This window comes from Coregonus clupeaformis, chromosome 35 (genome assembly GCF_020615455.1).
Source record: "Coregonus clupeaformis isolate EN_2021a chromosome 35, ASM2061545v1, whole genome shotgun sequence".
In the NCBI taxonomy this organism is placed as follows: domain Eukaryota; kingdom Metazoa; phylum Chordata; class Actinopteri; order Salmoniformes; family Salmonidae; genus Coregonus; species Coregonus clupeaformis.
In genome coordinates, this window is record NC_059226.1 from 37,072,394 (window position 1) to 37,099,672 (window position 27,279).

Here is a 27,279-nt window from a genome sequence, read left to right on the forward strand (position 1 = left end):
TGACCCTGTAAAACAACACATTACACTGCACCTATCATACTACTATGGCTGACCCTGTAAAACAACACATTACACTGCACCTATCATACTACTATGGCTGACCCTGTAAAACAACACATTACACTGCACCTATCATACTACTATGGCTGACCCTGTAAAACAACACATTACACTGCAACTATCCAGTGGATGTGACAAGAAAACATCTTATTTTGTTATTTTTTTACTCTGTGATGTCCAAACTTGTGAAACAGACGTCTGAACTGGACCAAATCTGAACTAATCATCATGGACATCTATGTTTGGGCCAAATGAAGGCCGGTCCAGACGTCTGTGGACGTTGAAATCAAGGCCAGGGCGGACTTTTCAACGTCCATGGACGTGCTCAGTGGGTGAGGATGCTGGTTACAGTAAATGGAAAGAGAGTGGGCTCATGGTTAGGTGTCAGTAAGAGGGATTGGAGAGAAATTACTTGGAGAGAGAGAGAGAGAGAGAGAGAGAGAGAGAGAGAGAGAGAGAGAGAGAGAGAGAAGGCCTGTGGTGTTGATGGTATCCTCAATGAAATGATAAAATATACAGACCACAAATTCCAATTGGCTATACTTAAACTCTTTAACATCATCCTTAGCTCTGGCATCTTCCCCAATATTTGGAACCAAGGACTGATCACCCCAATCCACAAAAGTGGAGACAAATTTGTCCCCAAAAACTACCGTGGGATATGCATCAACAGCAACCTTGGGAAAATCCACTGCATTATCATTAACAGCAGACTAGTTCATTTCCTTAGTGAAAACAATGTACTGAGCAAATGTCAAATTGGCTTTTTACCAAATTACCGTATGACAGACCACGTATTCACCCTGCACACCCTAATTGACAAACAAACAAACCAAAACAAAAATTTATTTTTATTTTGTCATTTAGCAGACGCTCTTATCCAGAGCGATTTACAGTTAGTGAGTGCATACATTTTTCATGCTGGCCTCCCGTGGGAAACGAACCCACAACCCTGGCGTTGCAAGCGCCATGCTCTACCAACTGAGCTACAGGGGACCCCTGTATATGCACAGAAACACTTCCCCATAGGTTGATGTAGAAGTCAAACACAAAGCTCATGGAACGTACACAGATTACAGAAAGCTCACACACAAATAACTCTACATACAGTTCTCAGTATTGTGCACTGAAGTAGCATACGGTATTGAAACACACATACTTTGTTGATTTAAAAAAACGTTTGACTCAATTTGGCATGAAGGGTCTGCTATACAAATTGATGGAAAGTGGTGTTGGGGGAAAAACATACAACATTATAAAATCCATATACACAAACAACAAGTGTGCGGTTAAAATTGGCAAAAAAACACACACATTTCTTTCCACAGGCCCGTGGGGTGAGACAGGGATGCAGTTTAAGCCCCACCCTCTTCAACATATTTATCAACGAATTGGCGAGGGCACTAGAACAGTCTGCAGCACCCGGCCTCACCCTACTAGAATCTGAAGTCAAATGTCTACTGTTTGCTGATGATCTGGTGCTTCTGTCCCCAACCAAGGAGGGCCTACAGCAGCACCTAGATCTTCTGCACAGATTCTGTCAGACCTGGGCCCTGACAGTAAATCTCAGTAAGACAAATATAATGGTGTTCCAAAAAAGGTCCAGTTGCCAGGACCACAAATACAAATTCCATCTAGACACCGTTGTCCTAGAGCACACAATTGCCGTTTTTTCTGAAATTCTGCTCCCGATTCGAGTTTTAATCACTTAATAATTCATAAACAAAATTGATATCAGTAAAAACACTAATTGATAGGTCGACCTTTACTGGTTACTTCTGTGAACTTTCATTATCTTCCCTCCTCATGAGGGAGAGAAATTAGAAAATATCTTAAAGATATGTGGGTTTTTGGTAACGGAATGTCAAGGCACAAAGCAATGTTTCTTAAAAGGCACAAGGCAATGTTTCTTAAAAGGCACAAGGCAATGTTTCTTAAACTTACAGTAGGCAGAAACAATTACCCCAAACGAAATATGTGTTGATATTAGTTGGCAGGGGTCTTCAACATTATTGTGTTTCTAATACCTTTTAAGACTTTTTCTGGTAGATGTTGTCTAAGACCTTTTTTCCATCTGTTTGACAAGAAATCAAAGCCTTTGCTTATTCAACAAATATTTGGATGGAAAATGGTTGAAAAATGTATATATGCCTTAATTTCCCCGAAATATAGACTCTTAGCTTTTATTTGACACCCAATTTGTAGTGTTGAGTGATTAACCGAAATGTTGGTTATTTTTTGGTTTTTAAACAACTAATTGAGCTACGACAGTTCAATTATTTGAATTCCATTTCATTCTTTTTTTTCTTCTTCTGTGAGCTCAATGACACATCGTTGCACTAGAGATAAATCAGATCCAGCCTGAACTGTGTGATGTAGTAGGGAGTTGTAGTTTCTCTGGAGATAAATCAGATCCAGCCTGAACTGTGTGATGTAGTAGGGAGTTGTAGTTTCTCTAGAGATAAATCAGATCCAGCCTGAACTGTGTGATATAGTAGGGAGTTGTAGTTTCTCTACAGATAAATCAGATCCAGCCTGAACTGTGCGATATAGTAGGGAGTTGTAGTTTCTCTAGAGATAAATCAGATCCAGCCTGAACTGTGCAATATAGTAGGGAGTTGTAGTTTCTCTAGAGATAAATCAGATCCAGCCTGAACTGTGTGATGTAGTAGGGAGTTGTAGTTTCTCTACAGATAAATCAGATCCAGCCTGAACTGTGTGATGTAGTAGGGAGTTGTAGTTTCTCTAGAGATAAATCAGATCCAGCCTGAACTGTGTGATGTAGTAGGGAGTTGTAGTTTCTCTACAGATAAATCAGATCCAGCCTGAACTGTGCGATATAGTAGGGAGTTGTAGTTTCTCTACAGATAAATCAGATCCAGCCTGAACTGTGTGATGTAGTAGGGAGTTGTAGTTTCTCTAGAGATAAATCAGATCCAGCCTGAACTGAATTGAGGTAATATATACATGTGGGTAGAGTTAAAGTGACTATGCATAAATAATAAACAGAGTAGCAGCAGCGTAAAAGAGGAGGGGTGGGTGTGGGGGGGCAGTGCATATAGTCCGGGTAGCCATGATTAGCTGTTCAGGAGCCTTATGGCTTGGGGGTAGAAGCTGTTGAGAAGCCTTTTGGACCTAGACTTGGCGCTCCGGCACCGCTTGCCGTGCGGTAGCAGAAAGAACAGTCTAGGGTGGCTGGAGTCTTTGACAATTTTGAGGGCCTTCCTCTGACATCGCCTGGTATAGAGGTCCTGGATGGCAGGAAGCTTGGCCCCAGTGATGTACTGGGCCGTACGCACTACCCTCTGTAGTGCCTTGCGGTCGGAGGCCGAGCAGTTGCCATACCAGGCGGTGATGCAACCAGTCAGGATGCTCTCGATGGTGCAGCTGTATAACTTTTTGAGGATCTGAGGACCATGCCAAATCTTTTCAGTCTCCTGAGGGGGAATAGGCTTTGTCGTGCCCTCTTCACGACTGTCTTGGTGTGTTTGGACCATGATAGTTAGTTGGTGATGTGCACACCAAGGAATTTGAAGCTCTCAACCTGAACCGTCAATGAGAATGGGGGCGTGCTCAGTCCTCTTTTTTTTCCTGTAGTCCACAATCATCTCCTTTGTCTTGATCATGTTGAGGAAGAGGTTGTTATCCTGGCATCACACGGCCAGGTCTCGGACCTCCTCCCTATAGGCTGTCTCATCGTTGTCGGTGATCAGGCCTACCACTGTTGTGTCGTCAGCAAACGTAATGATGGTGTTGGAGTCGTGCCTGGCCATGCAGTCATGGGTGAACAGGGAGTACAGAAGGGGACTGAGCACGCACCCCTGAGGGGCCCCCGTGTTGAGGATCAGCGTGGCAGATGTGTTGTTACCTGCCCTTACCACCTGGGGGCGGCCCGTCAGGAAGTCCAGGATCCAGTTGCAGAGGGAAGTGTTTAGTCCCAGGATCCTTAGCTTAGTGATGAGCTTTGAAGGCACTATGGTGTTGAACGCTGAGCTGTAGTCAATGAACAGCATTCTCACGTAGGTGTTCCTCTTGTCCAGGTGGGAAAGGGCAGTGTGGAGTGCAATAGAGATTGCATCATCTGTGGATCTGTTGGGGCGGTATGCAAATTGAGTGGGTCTAGGGTTTCTGGGATAATGGTGTTGATGTGAGCCACGACCAACCTTTCAAAGCACTTCATGGCTACAGACGTGAGTGCTACGGGTCGGTAGTCATTTAGGCAGGTTATCTTAGTGTCCTTGGGCACAGGGACTATGGTGGTCTGCTTGAAACATGTTGGTATTACAGACTCAGTCAGGGACATGTTGAAAATGTCAGTGAAGACACTTGCCAGTTGGTCAGCACATGCTCGGAGTACACGTCCTGGTAATCCGTCTGGGCCTGCGGCCCACCAGGTTTTCATAATGCCCCGTGGCTAAATGCTGTCTTCCATTTGTCCCCTTCCTTGACATGCACCAGGTTGTATGCACTCCTGAGATCTAATTTCGTGAAGAAGCGCACCCCATGCATTGATTCGATCACAGAGGAAATGAGGGGTAGAGGATAACTATAGCGAATTGTAATTGTATTAAGTGCACGGTAATCAATGCAAGGGTGCAGACCCCCTTTCTGTCACGCCCTGGCTCTGGGGACTCTTAAATGTTGAGCCAGGGTGTGGATTTTCTATGTTTAGTTTTCTATGTTTTTTGTTCTAGATTGTTTAGTTCTATGTTGGCCAGGGTGGTTCCCAATCAGAGGCAGCTGTAGCTCGTTGTCTCTGATTGGGGACCATACATAGGCAGCCTGTTGGCACCAGTTAGTTTGTGGGATCTTGTTCCGTTAAGGTTTGTTTTGTTAACCTAGGACTTCACGTTATCGTTTGTTTGTTGTTTTGTGTCGTGAGTTTAGTACGTAATAAAATGTACGCTTATCACGCTGCGCCTTGGTTCCACGAGTCATCAGTCAACGTTCGTGACACTGTCTTTCTTCTTCACGAAAAATAAACTTGAGGAGGCGGGTGAAGTGGAGGGACGTATGAACCCCTGACTTAGGGACTCGGAGACGTATGATTCCATAGCCTCCGTTTCAGCCTGCGACAGGGGATATACATGACTCCTGGGCGGCACAGCGTCTAACCGGAGGTTTATGGCACAATCCCCCCAGCGATGGGGTGGTAATTTGGTCGCCTGCGTTTTGGAAAAGGCATGCGCCAAATCGAGGTATTCGGGGGAATGCGCATTGTCTGGACTTTCCACCGTGGTCGCACCAACGGAAACAGCTAGACACCTACCCTGACACTCTCGCGACCACCCCGTGAGAGCCCTCTGCGGCCATGAAAAGGTGGGGTCGTGTAGTGCTAGCCAGGGAAGGCCCAACACAACAGGGAAATCAAGGGACTCAATAATATGAAACGTGATTTGCTCGTTATGGGTCTCCTGCGTAATCATAGTGACTGGTGCGGTAACCTCCCTAACAAAACCTGACCCTAATGGTTGATTGTCAAGTGCTTTGATGGGCAATGGAATAGACAGGGGAACCAATGTAATACGTAGACTAGAGCTAAAGACCTGTCCATAAAGTTCCCAGCTGCGCCTGAATCTACCAGCGCCTTACATTGGGGAACTACCGTGTAATCAGGGAAGTTGACGTGGATGGTTAAATGCGCAGCACAGGGCTCTGAACGAGTGTGGGTTTGTGCTACCTGGGGTGACGCGAGAGTGCCCTGCCTGCCGCCTCCAGAACCAGAAGAACTCTGACGACATCGTGCAGCAGAATGTCATCTTCTGCCACAAGAGTGACACTGGATCTGTCGTCCTCCATTCTCCCGGAACGCTGCACCACCCAGCTCCATTGGAACGTGAGCCGGGGTGAGGGGCGGTGAAACGGGAAGGCCCCATCCAGGATGTCCTCTCCAAGCCAGCAGGTTGTCCAACCGGATGGCCATGTCCACCAGTTGGTCGAAGGTCAGAGTGGTATCCCGGCAGGCTTGCTCCCTTCGGATGTCCTCACGCAGGCTGCATCGAAAATGGTTGATGAGGGACCGCTCGTTCCACCCAGACCCAGCCGCTAGGGTTCTAAACTCCAGGGAAAAGTATTGCGCAGTCCTCGTCCCCTGCCTCAGATGGAACAGACGCTTGCCCGCCTCTCTTCCTTTGGGGGGATGATCAAAGACTGCACGGAAGAGGCAAGCAAACTCTCTGTAGCTGTCCAACACGTCTCCTCCTTCACTCCAGACAGCGTTGGCCACTCCAGGGATTTCCCAGAGAGGCAGGAGACGAGGGTGGACACCTTCTCCCGATCCGAATTTGAATATTTAAACAATGTTACAAATGTCAGAGCGATAGACAGCAAGGTTTATAGAAATCTCCGCTGTTGAAACGAAAAGTTACTCTAAAAGAAATGTGAGATCAAGTTTATAAATTGCTTGGCTGGGCTGATGAGACAGTGAATTGCGCAGTCAGATGGAACAGAGTAAATAGGCATTTTAACTTAATAGATTTAGCCAGTGGTAACTTGTGAAATAGACACCAGCTGGAATGCGGTTTTAACCAATCAGCTGTATCCAGGCACTCCACGTTGCGTCAGCGATATACCACACCTCCTCGGGCCTTATTGCTTAATGATAATGCTTATTTGGATGTCAACCCCAATACATGTTCATGTCATCGTCACCGATCAACTGCATTACATTTCAAAACGACTTTGACTACCACCACCGATTTCTGTATGCTAGCTATGCTACCAGCTTATACGAATGGCAGTTAGCATTTAGCAGTCACTTCTTCTAAACCTGAAAAGGGACAACTTCTAAATGTTATGCAGCGAAAAACAGCCAAATATATATATCCAAATCAGACTTTGTTAACCACATTGTGGGCCTGTTTCAATACATAAATCAGGACGGACTTCAGGTGACTAGTCATCACCTTTGTGCACAAAACATCCATATAATTTTTTTACGTCACTCACAGCCGAAGATATTAACATTTTAGATTCATCCAATATCTGCCATGTTTTTGGACGACGTGATGACGTCGCGCTAGCGCTGCTCCCTGAGTGCTAGTGCGATGGATATCAGATGGCCGAGTAGAAATCTTGGACGAGAGATGGAGAGAGAGAGAGCGAGAGAGAGAGAGGGAGAGAGAGAGAGAGAGAGAGAGAGAGAGAGAGAGAGAGAGAGAGAGAGAGAGAGGAGAGCGAGAGGGAGGGAAGGAGAGAGAGAGAAGGAGTGAGAGAGGGAGGGAGATAGAGAGAAGGAGAGAGAGAGAGAGAGAAGGAGAGAGAGCGAGAGAGCGAGAGGGAGAGAAAGAGAGCGAGAGGGGGGAGGATGAGTGAGAGAGACAGAGAGATATCTCCCAGAACAAAGTGAAGTTTCTCATTTACATCTGATAGCAACAGAACATTTTATTTCTGAGTTTGTCATATTGTATTCTATTCTCAGGCATGTCACAATGAGATTGTAATCTCTCTACTCGTTAGCCCTACTACAGATAACACCCTCTCTATTCTGGACCTCTTCCTATAATTTGAGTTTCTCACGCTGTAATATCTAGCGTTGTAATATCACATTGTAATATCAATTTCACCTTGAGCCTTGTGTGTGTGTGTGTGTGTGTGTGTGATATGATTGTAGCAGGTGGTACACCAGTAAAGATAGTTTGTTTATCAGAATGTTGGTGCGTACCGGATCTCTTTTCTAGTACCACCAGAAATAACCTGCCTAGACAAGACTCACACAGCCCTGTCCAGTGTGTGTGTGTGTGTTTGTGTGTGTGTGTGTGTGTTTGTGTGTGTGTGTTGAGGTGTCTGTACAGTATACTGAAGACTGTCTATACGGTGTCTGGATACTGCATTGTACTGTATATTTCTGGGCAGAGGGAACCTTTCATTCTTAAGTAACAGAACTAGACACACACACACACGATTGATATTCCTGGAATGGGCAGGGTTGGTCTGTGTGCCATGGAATACCACGACCAGATCATATAGCGTTGTTACTGACACACGCACGCACACACGCACACACACACACACACACACACACACACACACACACACACACACACACTTTAACCCCTGTAACCCCTGTGTCAGCGTAGACATATCTTATGAGTGACAGCATTCCCCATGCTTGATCACATGACACAGATACACACAAGTTCAGACAGACAGACAGCCAAGCAGAAAGACAGACAGCCAAGCAGGCAGACAGACAGACAGACAGACAAGCAGATAGACATACAGACAGACAGCCAAGCAGACAGAGAGACAGACAGCCAAGCAGACAGACATACAGACAGACAGCCAAGCAGGCAGTCAACCAGACAGACAGACAGCCAAGCAGACAGACAGACAGACAAGCAGACAGACAGACAGCCAACCATGCAGGCAGACAGACAGACAAGCAGATAGACAGACAGACAAGCAGACAGACAGGGGGGAGGGGGGAGAGAGATGGGGAGGGAGGTGGGGAGGGAGGGAGGGGTGGCACCTAAAGAGAAGGGGGGAGGGAGAGGGGAGACGGGACAGACAGGACAATTAGACTTCTTATTTCATATTGTTGGTTTGCTTGCTGTTTTGTCTTGTATCTATGTTTTTTTTCTGTTTTTCATGCACCCCAGCAGCCCCCCAAAATATATATATATATTATTTTAAATAACAGTATTGAAAATCATACCGTCTGCATTTCGGTATTTCATATACGGTATAAACAGTATATCGCCCAAGCCTAATATATATATCTACATATTTATCTGTATATCTCTCTTATACATACAGGTATGGATACAGGTATGGATATATACTCATTCTCTCTGTGTCTCTGTCCTACAGAACTCAGCGAACTCTCTTTTCCTATTGTTACACTGACTGACTCTCTCTCTCTTTCCCTCCTCCCCCTCCTCTTCCCTCCCCCTCCCCTTAATCACTCTCTCCTCCCCTCTCTCCCCCCCTCCGCCCCCTCTCTTTCTCCCTCCTCTCTCTCTCTTCTCCAGGAGGGCTACCACTCCTGGCGGCCCAAGGAAAAAGTCTTCCTGGATAGTAACAACAATGAGAACTCGGTCCCCAAAGACTTTGACACCGTTGTCGACAGCAACAGCAACCTTGGGGCGCGTTCACAGTCTCAGCGCCTGCGAACGGCAGGAAACACAGCCAAGCACAAACCGGACAAGGCCCTAACGCAAGGCATTCTGGGAAAGGCCTTGCCCAACGAGGTCAACGAGGTCAATCAGCAGTACCCTGTTCCTCCACAGCAGCTCAAACCACACAGACCACACCCCACTAAACCTTCCCTCTCTCCCTCCATCAAAACATCCAATCAGCATCAGCGACATCACCAACCCAGGAAGTCGGTGACTTCAGCTCCTGTGTTGGGGCAGCGGAGGGAGCAGCACCAGTGTGAGATCAGTGGGAAAGAGGCCATCTCGGCTCTGTCCAGAGCCAAGACCAGGGAGTGTCGTCAGCAGATAGCTGAGGTGTACTGCAGACACAAGGAGAGGACACTGATGCCGGAGACCGTCCCTCGATACTGCACCCTAGAAGGTGAGTCTCATAGTGAATACGTCCCAAATGGTACCCTATTCCCTATATAGAGACCTACGTCACCTGCCTCAGTGAGAAGGGGCTGCCTCAGTGAGAAGGGGCTGCCTCAGTGAGAAGGGGCTGCCTCAGTGAGAAGGGGTTGCCTCAGTGAGAAGGGGCTGCCTCAGTGAGAAGGGGCTGCCTCAGTGAGAAGGGGCTGCCTCAGTGAGAAGGGGCTGCCTCAGTGAGAAGGGGTTGCCTCAGTGAGAAGGGGCTGCCTCAGTGAGAAGGGGCTGCCTCAGTGAGAAGGGGTTGCCTCAGTGAGAAGGGGCTGCCTCAGTGAGAAGGGGCTGCCTCAGTGAGAAGGGGTTGCCTCAGTGAGAAGGGGCTGCCTCAGTGAGAAGGGGCTGCCTCAGTGAGAAGGGGCTGCCTCAGTGAGAAGGGGCTGCCTCAGTGAGAAGGGGCTGCCTCAGTGAGAAGGGGGCTGCCTCAGTGAGAAGGGGGCTGCCTCAGTGAGAAGGGGCTGCCTCAGTGAGAAGGGGCTGCCTCAGTGAGAAGGGGCTGCCTCAGTGAGAAGGGGCTGCCTCAGTGAGAAGGGTCTACCAGTAATAGACAGTATACAAACAGAACACAGACATCAAACAGAATATACAATAGCAGAGCAGTGAACATAAAACATACATCTCTGGAGTAGAGGGTGATTGCAGTGGGAATATACAATTTACAGAGGGGAGATACACTGATTGTTCAAAACATTAGGAACACCTGCTCTTTCCATGACATAGACTGAACAGGTGAATCCAGGTGAAAGCTATGATCCCTTATTGAAATCCACTTCAATCAATGTAGATTAAGGGGAGGGGACAAGTTAAAGAATTATTTTTAAGCCTTGAGACAATTGAGACATGGATTGTGTATGTGTGTCATTCAGAGGGTGAATGGGCAAGACAAAAGATTGAAGTGCCTTTGAACGGGGTTTGGTAGTAGGTGCCAGGCACACTGGTTTGTGTCAAGAACTGCAACGCTGCTGGGTTTTTCATGCTCAACAGTTTCCCGTGTGTTTAAAGAATGGTCCACCATCCAAAGGACATCCAGCCAACTTGACACTACTGTGGGAAGCATTGGAGTCAACATGGGCCAGCATCCCTGTGGAACGCTTTCATCACCTTGCAGAGTCCATGCCCCGACGAATTGAGGCTGTTCTGAGGGCAAAAGGGGGTGCAACTCAATATTATGAAGGTGTTCCTAATGTTTTGTACACTCAGTGTATCTATATTGAAAACAAAAAAAACTGTTTTAAGTGAGAAGTAGGCATTGGCTTCAGACCATCCTCTGGCTTCAGACCAATGCCAGTGGTCCTCTGTAGCTCAGCTGGTAGAGCACGGCGCTTGTAACGCCAAGGTAGTGGGTTCGAACCCCGGGACCACCCATACACAAAAAAAATGTATGCACGCATGACTGTAAGTCGCTTTGGATAAAAGCGTTTGCTAAATGGTATATTATATTATTATTATTAAGCCGAAAAAGAAAGGAAATTCAGAATGCGTACTTGACCCATGCACTACCAAGGTTTTCCAGCACACAGCTTTGACCTACCACAGTAGCTATGTTGGGCTATTGTACTTCCAACAATATGTAGGCAGGTTTCTTAGGATTCAAACCTTCTCAAACAGCCTAATTCATATTCTTAGAAGAGGTGCTCCCAAAATAATGTGATTTGTACCACATACAAGGGAGTGTATTGCATTCTTCCCACCCCCTCTACTCCATTCCACTACCTTTTGTCTCCTCCCCTTGTCTCCTCTCCTTGTCTACTCTCCTTGTCTTCTCTCCATGTCCACTCTCCTTGTCTCCACCCCTTGTCTCCTCTCCTTGTCTCATCTCCTTGTCACCTCTCCTTGTCTCATTTCCTTGTCACCTCTCCTTGTCTCCTCTCCTTGTATAATATCCTTGTCTCCTATCCTTGTCTCCTATCCTTGTCTCCTCTCCTTGTCTCATATCCTTTTATTTTCTCCTTGTCTCCTCTCCTTGTCTCCTCTCCTTGTATCCTCTCCATGTCTCCTCTCCATGTCTCCTCTCCTTGTCACCTCGCCATCCCCAGAGGGAAGAGAGGAAGGATTGATGAGAGGGAGAAAGGCAGGTCATAAGTAAGGGAGAGAAAGTGAGTTAGAGAGAGAGAAGGACAGACTGATGACAGAGGCAGAAAGAGTTCTTGTCACCGCGGAGACAAAAGTCAGGGCTTTCCCGAGGGTTCCGGCTAGAACTCCCCCATCGAGGCTGCCTTGCCAGTGCCTGATCTATTTAGGGAACATTCCACCCCATTCACTGCTCTACGCTTGTGTCCCAAATGGCACCCTATTCACTATATACTACACTACTTTTGAAAAAAAATGTACGATATAGGGATTAGGTTGCTCTGGTCAAATGTAGTGCACTATATAGGGAATAGGGTGCTGTTTGGACTGCAGCGTATACTACTCTACTCACCATAGGGCAGTGCCCACGCCAAGCCAGTGTAATTACACACTAGTTAGTACAGGAGTTAGATAGAGAAGTGCTGAGTAAAGCCTGTGTGTGTGTGTGTGTGTGTGTGTGTGTGTGTGTGTGTGTGTGTGTGTGTGTGTGTGTGTGTGTGTGTGTGTGTGTGTGTGTGTGTGTGTGGGGGGGGAGGGCAGAGCTTGACTAAAGATAGACTCTGCCATCCAACCGCCCAGAAAGTTTAAGGTTTAGATTCTACATTTAATTTATATGATTATACGTTTCTTTGATGATGCAGTAAGGGAGGGGATATCTATAGATTTAGAATGACTGAATGGTGCTGGCTGGCTGGCTGGCTGGCTGGTGCTGGCTGGCTGGTGCTGGCTGGCTGGTGCTGGCTGGCTGGCTGCCTGGCTGGTGCTGGCTGGCTGGTGCTGGCTGGTGCTGGCTGGCTGGCTGGCTGGCTGGCTGGCTGCCTGGCTGGTGCTGGCTGGCTGGTGCTGCCTGGCTGGTGCTGGCTGGCTGGTGCTGGCTGGCTGGTGCTGGCTGGCTGGCTGGCTGCCTGGCTGGTGCTGGCTGGTTGGTGCTGGCTGGTGCTGGCTGGCTGGTGCTGGCTGGCTGGTGCTGGCTGGCTGGCTGGCTGCCTGGCTGGTGCTGGCTGGTTGGTGCTGGCTGGTGCTGGCTGGCTGGTGCTGGCTGGCTGGCTGGTTGGCTGGGTTGTCCTAGGTCTAAAGTTAAGTGTCCAGTGTAGCAGGAAGGTAAAAACCTAAAATAAAATGGTATTTGTCACATGCGCCGAATACAACAGGTGTAGACTTTACTGTGAAACGCTTACTTACGAGCCCTTTCCGAACAATGTTAAAAAGTAAGAAAATTAGCTAATAAAAATAGAAAATAGTAACACAATAAATAACAATAACGAGGCTATAAACAAGGATTGTAATGTGCAGAGGTAATACTGTATGTAAATGTAGGTAGGGGTAAAAGTGACTAGGCAATCAGGATAGATAATAAACAGAGTAGCAGCAAATGTGTGAAAGTGTGTGTATGTGTGTGTGAGTGTACAGTGGGGGAAAAAAGTATTTAGTCAGCCACCAATTGTGCAAGTTCTCCCACTTAAAAAGATAAGAGAGGTCTGTAATTTTCATCATAGGTACACGTCAACTATGACAGACAAAATGAGGAAAAAAAATCCAGAAAATCACATTGTAGGATTTTTAATGAATTTATTTGCTGCAATGATGGTGGAAAATAAGTATTTGGTCAATAACAAAAGTTTCTCAATACTTTGTTATATACCCTTTGTTGGCAATGACACAGGTCAAACATTTTCTGTAAGTCTTCACAAGGTTTTCACACACTGTTGCTGGTATTTTGGCCCATTCCTCCATGCAGATCTCCTCTAGAGCAGTGATGTTTTGGGGCTGTCGCTGGGCAACACGGACTTTCAACTCCCTCCAAAGATTTTGTATAGGGTTGAGATCTGGAGACTAGCTAGGCCACTCCAGGACCTTGAAATGCTTCTTACGAAGGCACTCCTTCATTGTCTGGGCGGTGTGTTTGGGATCATTGTCATGCTGAAAGACCCAGCCACGTTTCATCTTCAATGCCCTTGCTGATGGAAGGAGGTTTTCACTCAAAATCTCACGATACATGGCCCCATTCATTCTTTCCTTTACACGGATCAGTCGTCCTGGTCTCTTTGCAGAAAAACAGCCCCAAAGCATCAATCAATCAATTTTATTTTATATAGCCCTTCTTACATCAGCTAATATCTCGAAGTGCTGTACAGAAACCCAGCCTAAAACCCCAAACAGCTAGTAATGCAGGTGTAGAAGCACGGTGGCTAGGAAAAACTCCCTAGAAAGGCAAAACCTAGGGAAGAAACCTAGAGAGGAACCAGGCTATGAGGGGTGGCCAGTCCTCTTCTGGCTGTGCCGGGTGGAGATTATAACAGAACCATGCCAAGATGTTCAAAAATGTTCATAAGTGACAAGCATGGTCAAATAATAATCAGGAATAAATCTCAGTTGGCTTTTCATAGCCGATCATTAGAGTTTAAAACAGCAGGTCTGGGACAGGTAGGGGTTCCATAACCGCAGGCAGAACAGTTTAAACTGGAATAGCAGCAAGGCCAGGCGGACTGGGGACAGCAAGGAGTCACCACGGCCGGTAGTCCCGACGTATGGTCCTAGGGCTCAGGTCTCTCAGTTGGCTTTTCATAGCCGATCATTTAGAGTTGAAAACAGCAGGTCTGGGACAGGTAGGGGTTTCGTAGCCGCAGGCAGAACAGTTGAAACTGGAATAGCAGCAAGGCCAGGCGGACTGGGGACAGCAAGGTGTCATCATGCCCGGTAGTCCTGACGTATGGTCCTAGGGCTCAGGTTCTCAGAGAGAAAGAGAGAACGAGAGAATTAGAGAGAGCATACTTAAATTCACACAGGACACTGGATAAGACAGGAGAAGTACTCCAGGTATAACCAACTAACCCCAGCCCCCGACACATAAACTACTGCAGCATAAATACTGGAGGCTGAGACAGGAGCGGTCCGGAGACACTGTGGCCCCATCCGAAGAAACCCCGGACAGGGCCAAACAGGAAGGATATAACCCCACCCACTCCGCCAAAGCACAGCCCCCGCACCACTAGAGGGATATCCCCAACCACCAACTTACAATCCTGAGACAAGGCCGAGTATAGCCCACAGAGGTCTCCACCACAGCACAAACCAAGGGGGGGCGCCAACCCAGACAGGAAGATCACGTCAGTAACTCAACCCACTCAAGTGACGCACCCCCTCCCAGGGACGGCATGAAAGAGCACCAGCAAGCCAGTGACTCAGCCCCTGCAACAGGGTTAGAGGCAGAGAACCCCAGTGGAGAGGGGAACCGGCCCGGCAGAGACAGCAAGGGCTGTTCGTTGCTCCAGCCTTTCCGTTCACCTTCACACTCCTGGGCCAGACTACACTCAATCATATGACCTACTGAAGAGATAAGTCTTCAGTAAAGACTTAAAGGTTGAGACCGAGTCTGCGTCTCTCACATGGGTAGGCAGACTGTTCCATAAAAATGGAGATCTATAGGAGAAAGCCCTGCCTCCCGCTGTTTGCTTAGAAATTCTAGGGACAATTAGGAGGCCTGCGTCTTGTGACCGTAGCGTACGTATTGGTATGTACGGCAGGACCAACTCGGAAAGATAGGTAGGAGCAAGCCCATGTAACGCTTTATAGGTTAACAGTAAAACCTTGAAATCAGCCCTTGCCTTAACAGGAAGCCAGTGTAGGGAAGCTAGCACTGGAGTAATATGATCAAATTTCTTGGTTCTAGTCAGGATTCTAGCAGCCGTATTTAGCACTAACTGAAGTTTATTTAGTGCTTTATCCGGTAGCCGGAAAATAGAGCATTGCAGTAGTCTAATCTAGAAGTAACAAATGCATGGATTAATTTTTCTGCATCATTTTTGGACAGAAAATTTCTGATTTTTGCAATGTTACGTAGATGGAAAAAAAGCTGTCCTTGAAACAGTCTTGATATGTTCGTCAAAAGAGAGATCAGGGTCAAGAGTAACGCCTAGGTCCTTCACAGTTTTATTTGAGACGACTTTACAACCATCAAGATGAATTGTCAGATTTAACAGAAGATCTCTTTGTTTCTTGGGACCTAGTACAAGCATCTCTGTTTTGTCCGAGTTTAAAAAGTAAAAAGTTTTCAGCCATCCACTTCCTTATGTCTGAAACACAGGCTTCTAGCGAGGGCAATTTTGGGGGCTTCACCATGTTTCATTGAAATGTACAGCTGTGTGTCATCCGCATAGCAGTGAAAGTTAACATTATGTTTTCGAATAACATCCCCAAGAGGTAAAATATATAGTGAAAACAATAGTGGTCCTAAAACGGAACCTTGAGGAACACCGAAATGTACAGTTGATTTGTCGGAGGACAGACCATTCACAGAGACAAACTGATATCTTTCCGACAGGTAGGATCTAAACCAGGCCAGAACTTGTCCGTGTAGACCAATTTGGGTTTCCAGTCTCTCCAAAAGAATGTGGTGATCGATGGTGTCAAAGGCAGCACTAAGGTCTAGTAGCACGAGGACAGATGCAGAGCCTCGGTCTGACGCCATTAAAAGGTCATTTACCACCTTCACAAGTGCAGTCTCAGTGCTATGATGGGGTCTAAAACCAGCATGATGTTTCCACCCCCATGCTTCACAGTAGGTATGGTGTTCTTTGGATGCAACTCAGCATTCTTTGTCCTCCAAACACGACAAGTTGAGTTTTTACCAAAAAGTTATATTTTGGTTTCATCTGACCATATGACATTCTCCCAATCCTCTTCTGGATCATCCAAATGCACTCTAGCAAACTTCAGACGGGCCTGGACATGTACTGGCTTAAGCAGGAGGACACGTCTCTGCACTGCAGGATTTGAGTCCCTGGCGGCGTAGTGTGTTACTGATGGTAGGCTTTGTTACTTTGGTCCCAGCTCTCTGCAGGTCATTCACTAGGTCCCCCTGTGTGGTTCTGGGATTTTTGCTCACCGTTCTTGTGATCATTTTGACCCCACGGGGTGAGATCTTGACCCCAGATCGAGGGAGATTATCAGTGGTCTTGTATGTCTTCCATTTCCTTATAATTGCTCCCACAGTTGATTTCTTCAAACCAAGCTGCTTACCTATTGCAGATTCAGTCTTCCCAGCCTGGTGCAGGTCTACAATTTTGTTTCTGGTGTCCTTTGACAGCACTTTGGTCTTGGCCATAGTGGAGTTTGGAGTGTGACTGTTTGAGGTTGTGGACAGGTGTCTTTTATACTGATAACAAGTTCAAACAGGTGCCATTAATACAGGTAACGAGTGGAGGACAGAGGAGCCTCTTAAAGAAGAAGTTACAGGTCTGTGAGAGCCAGAAATCTTGCTTGTTTGTAGGTGACCAAATACTTATTTTCCACCATAATTTGCAAATAAATTCATTAAAAATCCTACAATGTGATTTTCTGGGGGAAAAAATCTCAATTTGTCTGTCATAGTTGACGTGTACCTATGATGAAAATTACAGGCCTCTCTCATCTTTTTAAGTGGGAGAACTTGCACAATTGGTGGCTGACTAAATACTTTTTTCCCCCCACTGTATGTAGTGTGTGTATGTGTGTGTTGGAGTGTCAGTGTAAGTATGTGTGAGTGTGTGATTAGAGTCCAGCGAGTGTGCACAGAGTCAGTGCAAAAAAAGGTCAATGCAAATAGTCCAGGAAGCCATTTGATTACATGTTCAGCAGTGCTATGGCTTGGGGGTAGAAGCTGTTCAGGATCCTTTAGGTCCCAGACTTGGCACTCCGGTACCGCTTGCTGTGCTGTAGAAGAGTAAACTATCTATGGTTTGGGTGGCTGGTGTTTTTGAAACATTTCCGGGCCTTCCTCTGACACCGCCTGATATAGAGTTCCTGGATGGCATGGAGCTCGGCCCCAGTGTTGTACTGGACCGTCCGCACCACCCTCTGTAGCGCCTCGCGATCGAGGGTGGTGCAGTTGCCATACCAAGCAGTGATGCAGCCAGTCAAGATGCTCTCAATGGTGCAGCTGTAGAACTTTTTGAGGATTTGAGGGCCCCATGCCAAACCTTTTCAACCTCCTGAGGAGGAAGAGGCATTGTTGTGCCTTCTTCACGACTGTGCTGGTGTGAGAGAACCATGTTAAGTCCTTCGGGATGTGGACACAGAGGAACTTGAAGCTCTCGACCCACCCCATTGATGTGGATGAGGGCGAAGCTCGCCCGTCCATATCCTTTAGATCAGCTCCAGGTCTCTGACATCCTATAGGCTGACCTCACTGACCTCCTCCCTATAGGCTGACCTCACTGACCTCCTCCCTATAGGCTGACCTCACTGACCTCCTCCCTATAGGCTGACCTCACTGACCTCCTCCCTATAAGCTGACCTCACTGACCTCCTCCCTATAGGCTGACCTCACTGACCTCCTCCCTATAGGCTGACCTCACTGACCTCCTCCCTATAGGCTGACCTCACTGACCTCCTCCCTATAGGCTGACCTTACTGACCTCCTCCCTATAGGCTGACCTCACTGACCTCCTCCCTATAGGCTGACCTCACTGACCTCCTCCCTATAGGCTGACCTCACTGACCTCCTCCCTATAGGCTGACCTCACTGACCTCCTCCCTATAGGCTGTCTCATCGTCGTCGGTGATCAGGCCCACCACCGTCGTGTCATCAGCAAAACTTGATAATGGTGTTGGAGTCGTGCGTTACCACACAGTCGTGGGTGAAGAGGGAGTACAGGAGGGGACTAAGCACACAACCCCTGAGGGGCTCACATGTTGAGGGTCAGCGTGGCAGATGTGTTGTTACCTACCCTCGCCACCTGGGTGGGCGGCTCGTCAGAAACTCCAGGACACAGTTTCAGAGGGAGGTGTTCAGTCCCAGGGTCCCGAGCTTGGTGATGAGCTTTGAGGGGACTATGGTGTTGAACGCTAAGCTTTAGTCAATGAAAAGCATTCTCACATAGGTATTACCCTTGTCTAGGTGGGAAAGAGCAGTGTAGAGTGCAATAGAGATTGCGTCATCTGTGGATCTGTTGGGGCGGTATGCGAATCGGAGTGGGTCCAGGGTGTGCTACGGGACGATAGTCATTAAGGCAGGTTACCTTTGAGTTCTTAGGAACAGGGACAATGTTGGTCTGCTTGAAACACGTTGGGATTACAGACTGGGACTAGGACATGTTGAAAATGGCCGTGCAAACACGTACGCTCTGAGAACACGCCCTGATATTCCGTCTGGCCCAGCACTAGGACATGTTGAAAATGGCTGTGCAAACACGTACGCTCTGAGAACACGCCCTGATATTCCGTCTGGCCCAGCAGCCTTGCGAGTGTTAAACTGTTTAAAAGTCTTACTCACATCGGCGAGAGTGAGATCACACAGTTGTCCGGGACAGCAGGGGCTCTCATGCCTGGCTCAGTGTTGCCTCAAAGCGATCATAGAAGGCATTCAGCTAGTCTGGGAGGTTTGCGGCATTGGGCAACTCATGACTGGGTTTCCCTTTGACAGCTCGTTGAGTGCCTGCATAGTGCCATTCTCATTTTGTGGTGGGAAGTGGAGAGCAGTGATGATTAAAGATGAAAACTCTATTGGTACATAAAAAAGTCAATTTACAGTGCATTCAGAAAGTATTCAGACTCCTTGAGTTTTTCCACATTTTGTTACGTTACAGCCTTATTCTAAAATGGATTAAATTGTTTTTTTTCTTCTTATCAATCTACACACAATACTCCATAATAACAAAGCAAAAAAAGGTTTTTAGAAAGATTTGTAAATGTATTAAAAATAAAAAACGGAAATATCACATTTACATAAGTATTCAGACCCTTCACTCCGTACTTTGTTGAAGCACCTTTGGCAGCGATTACAGCCTCGAGTCTTCTTGGGTATGACGCTACAAGCTTGGCACACCTGTATTTGGGGAATTTCTCCCATAATTCTCTGCAGATCCTCTCAAGCGCTGTCAGGTTGGATGGGGAGCGTTGCTGCACAGCTATTTTCAGGTCTCTCTTCGCCCCAGTCTGAGGTCCTGAGCGCTCTGGAGCAGGTTTTCATCAAGGATCTCTCTGTACTTTGCGCCGTTCATCTTTCCCTCGATTCTGACTAGTCTCCCAGTCCCTGCCGCTGAACAACAGCATGATGCTGCCACCACCATGCTTCACCGTATGGATGGTGCCAGGTTTCTTCCAGACGTGACGCTTGGCATTCAGGCCAAAGAGTTCAGTCTTGGTTTCATCAGACCAGAGAATCTTGTTTCTTGTTTTTGAGGTATTCTAGTTCAGGTGAGCAAAAGCTTCAGACTTGTACCTACTGTTTTCACAACCCCCCACTGTAGCAGGAAGGTAGAAACCTACTGTTTTCACAACGCCCCACTGTAGCAGGAAGGTAGAAACCTATTGTTTTCACAACGCCCAGTGTAGCTCCCCTGCAAGGCCTTGCCTGCGTGCCTCAGAGAGGGGCCCAGACAGGGATGTGTGGTGTGCTGGGAGAGAGGGATATTTATACACACACAGGGTAGACCTTAGACCAACCACAAATGGTAGAGAGGGAAAGGGAGAGTGTGGGTGTGCACGCGTTTGTGTGTGTGGGCAGAGTACTGGAGGGGAGTACTGGAAGGGTGGAAAAACGACAGAAAGGGAGGAAGAGTGGAAAGGAGTGAGAGTTTAATAAAAACATTAAGCAGTAAGCGACAAATATCAACATACTACTCATCTATACTGAGAAGGCATCATCTAATGGCCCAGTTGGGTTGTTCTATTGTTCCCTGCCACTGGATCATTTTGGTACAGCCCATCCCTTATTCTGATCATCAGTTGTTGTCAAACACACGTGCGTCTGGAAAGACGATTCTCTTCCTCGATATTGTGCAGTGAATTCACACTAGATGAAAAGCCTAAATTAGTATGACATTGTGACACTCTGGCTCCGGGACTTTTGTATTTGAGCCAGGGTGTATTTTGTTTTGTTGGGTTTTGGTTTGGTTATGTTGGGTATTTGGGTGTATTTCTATGTTTGCATTTCTGTTGGGTTCATTTCTAGGTTTGGTCAATGACTCCCAATCGGAGGTAACGAGTGTCAGCTGTCGGCTCGTTATCTCTGATTGGGAGCCATATTTAATCTGTATGTTTTCCTGTGGGTGTTGTGGGTTTTTGTTCCGTTTCGGTCAGTGTACCGTGGACTTCATGGAGTCGTCTTTTGTTTTGTAGTTCGATAACGTTTAATTAATAAAGTCATGTTTCTTGGACACGCTGCGCCTTGGTCATACTTAGACGACATAGACGACCGTGACAGAAAAACCCACCAATCTAGGACCAAGCGGCGTGTCAAGCGGCAACAGGACCCACATACACAGGATTCATGGACGCCTATAAAGGATTCATGGACATGGGAGGAGATACTGGATGGAAAGGGTCCTTGGGCACAACCGGGAGAATATCGCCGTCCTCGTGAAGAGCTGGAGGCAGCTAAAGCCGAGAGGAGGCGATATGAGGAGGCAGCACGGAGGCAAGACTGGAAGCCCGAGAGTACTACCCAAAAATTTCTTGGGGGGGGGCTTAAAGGGAGTGTGGCGAAGTCAGGTAGGAGACCTGCGCCTACTCCCTGTACTTACCGTGGAGAGCGAGAGTACGGGCAGACACCGTGTTACGCAGTAGAGCGCATGGTGTCTCCTGTACGCGTGCATAGCCCGGTTCGGTACATTCCAGCTCCACGTATCGGCCGGGCTAGATTGAGCGTTGAGCCGGATGTCATGAAGCCGGCCCCACGCATCCGGCCACCAGTGCGTCTCCTCGGGCCGGCTTACATGGCACCAGCCTTACGCATGGTGTCCCCGGTTCGCCTACATAGCCCGGTGCGGGTTATTCCACCTCCCCGTACTGGTCGGGCGACGGGGAGCATACAACCAGGTAAGGTTGGGCAGGCTCAGTGCTCAAGGGAGCCAGTAAGCCTGCACGGTCCGGTATTTCCGGCGCCACCTCCCCGCTCCAGCCCAGTACCACCAGTGCCTACACCACGCACCAAGCCTCCTGTGTGTCCCCAGAGTCCTGTGCGTCCTGTTCCTGCTCCCCGCACTAGCCCTGAGATGCGTGTCCTCAGCCCGGTACCTCCAGTTCCGGCACCACGCATCCGGCCACCAGTGCGTCTCAGCCGGCCAGAGTCTGCCGTCTGCCCAACGGCGCCTGAACTGCCCGTCTGCCCAACGGCGCCTGAACTGCCCGTCTGCCCAACGGCGCCTGAACTGCCCGTCTGCCAAGCGCTGCATAAGCCGCCCGTCTGTACTGAGCCTGCAAAGCCGCCCGTCTGCCATGAGCCTTCAGAGCCGTCCGCTAGACCGGAGCCGCTAGAGCCTTCCGCCAGACAGGAGCCGCTAGAGCCTTCCGCCAGACAGGAGCAGCCGAAGCCTTCCGCCAGACAGGAGCAGCCAGAGCCTTCCGCCAGACAGGATCAGCCAGAGCCTTCCGCCAGACAGGATCAGCCAGAGCCTTCCGCCAGACAGGATCAGCCAGAGCCTTCCGCCAGACAGGATCAGCCAGAGCCTTCCGCCAGACAGGATCAGCCAGAGCCTTCCGCCAGCCATGAGCAGCCAGATCCGTCCGCCAGCCATGAGCAGCCAGATCCGTCAGCCAGCCATGAGCAGCCAGATCCTTCAGCCAGCCATGAGCAGCCAGATCCGTCGGCCAGCCATGAGCAGCCAGATCCGTCGGCCAGCCATGAGCAGCCAGATCCGTCAGCCAGCCATGAGCAGCCAGATCCGTCAGCCAGCCATGAGCAGCCAGATCCTTCAGCCAGCCATGAGCCGTCCAGCCAGGATCCGCCAGAGCCGTCCAGCCAGGATCCGCCAGAGCCAGCCAGCCAGGATCCGCCATTGAGTCCGGTGCTGTCCCTTAGCCCGGTGCTGCCCCTTATCCTGGTGCTGCCCCTTATCCTGGTGCTGCCCCTTAGTCCGGTGCCGCCCCTTAGTCCGGTGCCGCCCCTTAGTCCGGTGCCGCCCCTTAGTCCGGTGCCGCCCCTTAGTCCGGTGCCGCCCCTTAGTCCGGTGCTGCCCCTTAGTCCGGTGCCGCCCCTTAATCCAGTGGGGTTTAGTTGGGGGGTGGTCATGTGGAGGAGGCTACGGAAGCGGATAGTGACTAAGGTGGGGTGGGGACCACGACCAGGGCCAGAACCGCCACCGTGGACAGACGCCCACCCAGACCCTCCCCTAGACTGTATGCTGGTGCGCCCGGAGTTCGCACCTTTAGGGGGGGGTACTGTGACACTCTGGCTCCGGGACTTTTGTATTTGAGCCAGGGTGTATTTTGTTTTGTTGGGTTTTGGTTTGGTTATGTTGGGTATTTGGGTGTATTTCTATGTTTGCATTTCTGTTGGGTTCATTTCTAGGTTTGGTCAATGACTCCCAATCGGAGGTAACGAGTGTCAGCTGTCGGCTCGTTATCTCTGATTGGGAGCCATATTTAATCTGTATGTTTTCCTGTGGGTGTTGTGGGTTTTTGTTCCGTTTCGGTCAGTGTACCGTGGACTTCATGGAGTCGTCTTTTGTTTTGTAGTTCGATAACGTTTAATTAATAAAGTCATGTTTCTTGGACACGCTGCGCCTTGGTCATACTTAGACGACATAGACGACCGTGACAGACATCCTGGCATTTAATGCATACACAATTAGAAATGACACTTTCTGTAAAACATTCTATTTTTTTTGCACACCAAACGGTCTACTGTTTCACACAGCAATAAAGTTACCCCTCTATTCTCCGCACCCTCACTGTGTGTACTTACCTGGCTGGGCGCGCACGTGTGTGTGTGCGTGTGTGTGTGTGTGTGTGTGTGTGTGTGTGTGTGTGTGTGTGTGTGACTGTGTCCAGGTAAGGCCAATGTGAACGTGCTGTGGGATGAGGGCTCGGTGCAGACTGCCCCTGCTGTGCCTGTTCGCATCGCCTTCGTCTTGGTGGTCCATGGCAGAGCCTCTCGGCAGTTCCAACGGCTGTTCAAGGCCATCTACCACACCTCACACTACTACTATATACACGTAGACCAGGTAAGACCATCTACCACACCTCACACTACTACTATATACATGTAGACCAGGTAAGACCATCTACCACACCTCACACTACTACTATATACACGTAGACCAGGTAAGACCATCTACCACACCTCACACTACTACTATATACACGTAGACCAGGTAAGACCATCTACCATACCTCACACTACTACTATATAGAGTGCATTTGGAGAGTATTCAGACCCCTTCACTTTTTCCATATTTTGTTACGTTACAGCCTTATTCTAAAATTGATTAAATTAATTGTTTTCCTCACAATACCCCATAATGACAAGTCCACCTGTGGTAAATTCAATTGATTGGACATGATTTGGAAAGGCACACACCTGTCTATATAAGGTCCCAAAATTGACAGGGCATGTCAGATCAAAACCCAAGCCATGAGTTCGAAGGAATTGTCCGTAGAGCTCCAAGACAGGATTGTGTTGAGGCACAGATCTGGGGAAGGGTACAAAAACAATTCTGTAGCATTGAAGGTCCCCAAGAACACAGTGGCCTCCATCATTCTTAAATGGAAGAAGTTTGGAACCACCAAGACTCTTCCTAGAGCTGGCCGCCTAGCCAAACTGAGCAATCGGGTAGAAGGGCATTGGTCAGGGAGGTGACCAAGAATCCGATGGTCACTCTGGCAGTTCCTCTGTGGAGATGGGAGAACCTTCCAGAAGGACAACCATCTCTGCAGTAATCCACCAATCAGGGCTTTATGATAGAGTGGCCAGATGGAAGCCACTCCTCAGTAAAAGGCACATGACAGACCGCTTTGAGTTTGCCAAAAGGCACCTAAAGGACTCTCCGACCATGAGAAACAAGATTCTCTGGTCTGATGAAACCAAGATTGAACTCTTTGGCCTGAATGTCAAGCATCATGTCTGGAGGAAACCTGGCACCAGCCCCACTGTGAAGCATGGTGGTGGCAGCATCATGCTGTCGGGATGTTTTTCAGCGGCAGGGACTGGGAGACTAGTCAGAATCGAGGAAAGGATGAACAGCGCAAAGTACAGAGAGATCCTTGATGAAAACCTGCTTCAGAGCGCTCAGGACCTCAGACTGGGGTGAAGGTTCACCTTCCAACAGGACAATGACCCTAAGCACACAGCCAAGACAACGCAGGAGTGGCTTCAGGACAAGTCTCTGAATGTCCTTGAGTGGCCCAGCCAGAGCCCGGACTTGAACCCGATCTAACATCTCTGGAGAGACCTGAAATTAGCTGTGCAGCGACGCTCCCCATCCAACCTGATAGAGCTTGAGAGGATCTGCAGAGAAGAATGGGAGAAATTCCCCAAATACAGGTGTGCCAAGCTTGTAGCGTCATACCCAAGAAGACTGAAGGCTGTAATTGCTGCCAAAGGTGCTTCAACAAAGTACTGAGTAAAGGGTCTGAATACTTATGTAAATGTGATATTTCCGTTTTTTATTTTTTTTTATACATTTGCAAACATCTAAAAATCAGTTTTTGCTTCGTCATTATGGGGAATTGTGTGTAGATTGATGAGGGGGGAAAAAACGATATAATCCATTTTAGAATAAGGCTGTAACATAACAAAATGTGGGAAAAGTGAAGGGGTCTGAATACTTCCCGAATGCACTGTACATGTAGACCAGGTAAAAGCACTATTAATTTAACCACCACCTTTCTACCCTTCCCCCAGCGTTCCAACTACCTCCACAGACAGGTTGGGTCGCTAGCGAGCAAGTACTCCAACGTGCGTGTTACTTCCTGGAGGATGTCCACCATTTGGGGCGGGGCGAGCCTGCTCACCATGTACCTGCGTAGCATGGACGACCTTCTCAAGATGGCCGACTGGAATTGGGACTTCTTCATCAACCTCAGCGCAGCCGACTACCCTATCAGGTGGGCATGGAGGGCGCTGGTCAAAAGTAGTACACTGTATAGGGAATAGGACCCTGATGGCTCTGGTCAAAGGCAGTGCACTGTATAGAGAATAGGGCACACACACACACACAGAATTCCACATTATAGTGGAAGTCGTTCTAACGAAAGGTCCTGAGTCACTAAGTCCTCTCTACTTCCAACTGGATCTCTTATTGAAGTGAACCAATCCTATGAGCCCTGCGGCCCGCCGGACAAAATCCATCCCACGTTCCACAGCCATGTCATTAGGCCCACGTCAATACCCAGTGTGAGAGAGAGAGAGAGTTGGATGCAGTGACATTGTGCCTTCACCTCTACAGCTTTTCAGCATAGGAAAATCCAATAGGGCAGGACTGATGGGTGTGTGTGCGTCCGTCTGTCTGTGCATACTTCAATTGGAGTTTCTCCCTCTCTCTCTCTATCTCTCTCATTCACCATGACATATATCTAACTAATTTTGTCTGTGTCAACTTCAGATCATCTGGTGTGTGTGCGTGTTTGTGTGTGTGTGTGTGTGTGTGTGTGTGTGTGTGTGTGTGTGTGTGTGTGTGTGTGCGTGTGTGCACGTGTGTGTGTGTGTTACTACAGATGAGCTGGTGTGCTTCTTCATTAACCTGATCCTTATAGCCTGACTCTGCCTAGGGTGTTAGCATTGTGCGCTAGCCTTGATAAAGTACTGTAATGCTTCGCTAATGGGAGTGCTAATGCTAAGCTAATTAAAGAGGTATTAGGAAAGTGTAATTGCTTTGAGAGTTTGGGACTCAAGTTCTGTTCAGATGGGAGTAGAGGACTGAGTGCTGTTAGGTGTGTGTTTTGGGGGAGGTGGGTGGGGGGGTGCTGTTGTGTGTGTGTGTGTGTTAGTGGCTGGGACGATACCATAATCGCAATATTTTTACCATGGCAAAAATTTAAACACGAAGCAAACCAAACTCTTTGCTCCTTAAAACACCTGCTGTATATAAAATATGCGTGCTATATCTTGGAAAATAAATAAATGTGACTATTTTGCATTGATAAACAAATATAATCTCAGCGACAGTTTAAACAATAAACCAAACAACATTATTAGAATCCCCCCTCGCTAATAACTAGTGATTCCAGGCTATTGGTAAAAACAGCTGCGAGAGATGGGCTTAGTAGAAATAACTAGTGATTCCAGGCTATTGGTAAAAACAGCTGCGAGAGATGGGCTTTTTCTCTACGACCAAAACATGATGACGTTCTATTTTTAGCTGATATGGGAGTGAATACATTGAAGCAGCATATTAAACTGGGATAATGTTGTAGGTTACACCGGTAAGCATAAAAATATTTGCCAGGGCATATTATTTATTTATAAATCAGATTATTTCACATGCGCTGTGAGAAGCTTATCAACATTAAAATCACTTAAACTTCAAGATTGCTGTCTTCGTTTAGCTTGGCATTAAATAAGCAGCCTATTTTGCATTGATAGCCAAATATAATCTCAGCGACTGTTCAAACAATAAACCAAAACAACATTGGAGCCTTATTAAGAATCCTCCAGAATGTATTTTGTTTAGAAGTAATAAGCTGATTGACCACTTAAAAACATGATGACGTTCTATTTTTAGCTGATATGGGAGAGAATACATTGAAGCAGCATATTAAACTGGGATAACGTTGTAGGTTACACCGGTAAGCATAATAATATTTGCAAGGGCATATTATTTATTTATAAATCAGATTATTTCACATGGGGGAGATGTGGGAAGCTAAAATGCTAGCTTGCGTGCTG

At 47.8% G+C, this 27,279-nt stretch overlaps 1 protein-coding gene across 1 annotated transcript in view; it reads left to right on the forward strand.

Moving 5' to 3' along the window:
• The window catches only part of LOC121551684 (xylosyltransferase 1-like), a 74,338-nt gene that overhangs the window by 24,661 nt on the left and 22,398 nt on the right, over positions 1-27,279 (forward strand). Inside the window, exons 2-4 of the mRNA XM_041864399.2 lie at positions 9,033-9,579; positions 23,445-23,617; positions 25,297-25,499. Coding sequence (XP_041720333.1) covers positions 9,033-9,579; positions 23,445-23,617; positions 25,297-25,499 — 923 coding nt within the window. The remainder of the gene's footprint in view (positions 1-9,032; positions 9,580-23,444; positions 23,618-25,296; positions 25,500-27,279) is intronic.